Genomic DNA, 3,744 nt, shown 5'->3' with positions numbered 1-3,744 from the left:
TTTAAAATTAACAATAAATTTTTACTAAAATAAAATTTTAATTTTTAAAAATTCCCAAAAGTTAAGTTCTAAATGTTTTTTTTTTTTTAGTTTGCAAAAACGACCAAGTTAGCTTCTCAAAAAAATAAAAAAGAAAAAAAAAACGATCAAGCTAGGGAAGTCATGATAAAATCATAAAATACAATATTCATTTTCAATATTTTTCCGTTCTAGAATAGGGAAAGTGGGACCCTCTGTTCTTTTGGAGGGACTTTAATCAGGGCCTGTCCTCATTCTGGGGTTGAGCTTCGTTCTTTAAAGCTGCGCTTCCCAAATCTCACTCTTACTCCCTTTCTCTCTCTCTCTCTCTCTCTCTCTCTCTCTAACTAGCTTAAGCAAACCAAAATTTGAGATCCACTTGTTTCTGGGCCTCTAGTTCGTGTATGTACTCTTTCCCTCTCTCTATCTCTCTCTTGCTTGCTTGTCTAGTATAAATCACTGTGAATGCTCACAAAACACTCGCTCTCTTACTGATCGTTTTTTTGGGGTAATGTGAGTTGCAGTTTTTACCGGCGAGATTTGGCCGGAGAATGGCATATATGTGTGCGGACAGTGGCAATCTCATGGCGATTGCTCAGCAAGTCATCAAGCAAAAACAACAACAGGAAGAGCAACAACACCACCACCACCATCATCACCAGCAACATCAACAGCAACTTGTGGGCCTCAATCCACTCTCTCTAAATCCATGGACCACTTCTACTAGTACTACTACTCACCACACTCTGTCTGGTTCTCCAAATTTGGGTTTTGGGCTTTCAGGACCCGCTTTCTCTGACCCGTTTCAAGTTACCGGAGGTCCAGACACGGGAGAACCCGGGTTTCCGTTTCCGAATCTGGACCAGGACCAGACTGGGTTCAGGTTCCCTGATTTTGGTGGTGGTGCGGGTGGCGAGTTCGACTCGGACGAGTGGATGGATAGCTTAATGGGTGGTGGGGATTCAACGGATAGTTCTAATCTCCCATCAGGATGTGACGCGTGGCAGAACAATGCTGATTTTGGAATCTACGGTGCTGATCCGTTCACCCCTTGCCCTAGTCGACTCAGTGTCCGTTGCTCTCCCCCGTCTGATCTTAACCGAGTCATCTTCTCCGATTCTCAGAAGAGTCCCGGCCTTCCTCAAGTCCCATCGTGGACCCCACCACCACCACAACCACAACAACCTCCGTCTCCGCCGGCAGTACCTAAAGACGCCAAGCCAGCTAACCTAGCACAACCAAGCCTACCCAAAAACGAAGTCGCTGGAGTCTCATCTAGCTCACCTGAAATCGAGTCCGCACCACCGCTCCTTAGAAAGCTTCTCGATTGTGCTCGTTTAGCAGAATCCGAACCCGATCGAGCCGTGAAAACCCTGATTGGACTCAGGAAATCTGTTTCAGAACACGGAGATCCAACTGAACGAGTGGGCTACTACTTCTCTGAAGCCCTATATAGCAGACTGTCAGTACAAGCAGAGAAAAGCTTGACCATGGTTCAAACCACTTCCGAAGACTTCACGCTCTCTTACAAGGCTCTAAACGATGCTTGCCCCTACTCAAAGTTTGCACACTTAACTGCGAACCAAGCGATTCTCGAAGCCACAGCCACGGCAACGAAGATTCACATAGTGGATTTCGGAATCGTTCAAGGAGTTCAATGGGCGGCACTTCTACAAGCTCTGGCGACCCGGTCCAACGGAAAGCCCAACATGATTCGGATCTCGGGTATACCCGCTCCAGCTTTAGGGACTTCTCCAGCTGCTTCGCTTTTCGCAACCGGAAATCGTCTCCGCGAGTTCGCGAATATTCTCAAACTGAACTTTGAGTTCGAACCGGTCTTGACACCGATTGAAGAACTCAACGAGTCGAGCTTCCGAGTCGAACCGGACGAGGTATTGGCCGTGAATTTCATGCTTCAACTGTATAACCTATTAGACGAAACCCCAGTGGCCGTCGAAACGGCTCTCCGTTTGGCCAAGTCGTTGAATCCAAAAATCGTTACTTTAGGGGAGTACGAAGTGAGTTTAAACCGGGTCGGGTTTTTCAACCGGTGCAAGAACGCGTTGAGATACTACTCGGCCGTGTTCGAATCACTGGAGCCCAACTTGACCCGAGACTCGCCCGACAGGATCGAGGTGGAGAGACTATTGCTTGGTCGTCGAATAGCTGGTGTGATTGGACCAGAGGAACCGGAAACCAAGAGAGAGCGTATGGAGGACAAGGAGCAGTGGAAGGTTTTGATGGAAAGTTCCGGTTTTGAACCGGTGGCCCTCAGCAATTACGCAGTGAGTCAAGCTAAGATACTTTTGTGGAATTACAATTACAGTTCCGCGTATTCTCTAATTGAATCGCCACCTGGGTTTCTATCTCTAGCATGGAATGATGTCCCACTTCTGAATGTTTCTTCGTGGAGCTGATGGATTTGGCTTTTTGGCCTCAACTTGGTAATTGGTTTCCACCAGTTCTTTTTTCTCTGTTGTGGAACAAAATTTTAGTATCTATACACGCCTCTACGTTTGACGACCGGACTATGGAACTTACTCATGGTTTTTAGTTGAAAGTTACAGTTAGTGTTCATTGCAATCTAGCATTAAATACTGCATTCTAAACCCTGTTGAAAATTGTTTGTTGCTTTTGCAGTTTGTGCTTAGTTTTTTTGACTTATCAACGTTATTAATGTGGTTTCTGTATTTTTTTTTTTTTTTTTTTTTGGGGGGGTTTTGTAACTTGTTTGGTACTTTTGAGTATGGAAATTGTAAAAAAGGGGGGGAATTGGAAAATCAAGGGGGGAAATGAAAATTGCATCTTTCCCTTGGTGTCAGTATTTCTATATGTAAAGTTTGAATCCTAGATATGATTTTAGTTGAATCTCACTGTTCATAAACCTGAACTGAAGGCATAAGTCATTTTCCCTCATATTCTGCATAGATTGTTTGATTTTATAAGCTGCAGAAGGCAGTTAGTTTGCTTAATTTGTACATGGAAATGATTGCTTGTAGAGATTTTTTGCGTATATATAATCGGTTCTCTTATGTGAAAGAGGCCTCCAATAATATGAATTTTGCTGATGGCCAAACTATCTTTCCACTCCGTGTTAGTCTTCTTTGGCTTCGTCTAAGATTTGCACCGACCCTGCCATCATTTTCCTTAAAACCCTTGCTGAGGGCCCTTTGGCCTTGCCTGCCAATTATATTTCTTTATGAGTCTAGGGGACGACCAGACGATTCTGCTCTTGAATAGCTTTAATGCCTGTACCTTTCATTCTGCAATCAATCTCTCTCACACTCTCTCTGCTTACCGTCTTTTGGTGTAACACATTATTAGGGAAAGATGAACCAAGCCTCATCTCTGACCCATAGGAGTCTATATGGGCCAGTGCATGACAAAGAAAGCAGTGGACTGCATGATATTTGCTGTTTATGGTCCGAGTGATTGTGACTTCTCGTGGTCATTGTAAAATACATACTTGAGTACTTTGAAATTTTATTTGAAAGGAGGGTCCCATACACCTTTGTGAGGTCTGGTATGTGTCCCCTTCAACCTCTTGGTTGTTTATCACAATTGACAACCTCATACAGCACCGGGCCTATGAAGACGATTAGGCCCTAAGTAGAAAAATCCATTCCAACAGCCTCGGTCGTTCCTTTTGAACCTGAAAATGAATACACAATAACTTGAGGAAGATACTATTTTTGGGGTTATCTTTCAAGATTATCATTTTTTTTT

General features: G+C 43.9%; 1 protein-coding gene across 1 annotated transcript; it reads left to right on the top strand.

Moving 5' to 3' along the window:
• Positions 1 to 281: 281 nt before the first annotated feature.
• On the top strand, positions 282 to 2,886 carry LOC126732545 (SCARECROW-LIKE protein 7). Its single transcript, XM_050435466.1, has 2 exons — positions 282 to 420; positions 543 to 2,886. The coding sequence occupies exon 2, from the start codon at positions 570 to 572 to the stop codon at positions 2,433 to 2,435; it is 1,866 nt and encodes a 621-aa protein (XP_050291423.1). The 5' UTR covers positions 282 to 420; positions 543 to 569; the 3' UTR covers positions 2,436 to 2,886.
• The last annotated feature ends 858 nt before the right edge of the window (positions 2,887 to 3,744 follow it).

The sequence above is a fragment of the Quercus robur genome, chromosome 6 (genome assembly GCF_932294415.1).
Source record: "Quercus robur chromosome 6, dhQueRobu3.1, whole genome shotgun sequence".
NCBI lineage: Eukaryota > Viridiplantae > Streptophyta > Magnoliopsida > Fagales > Fagaceae > Quercus > Quercus robur.
The sequence above is the reverse complement of the archived record's forward strand: the minus strand, read 5'-3'. Positions and strand labels throughout refer to the sequence as shown.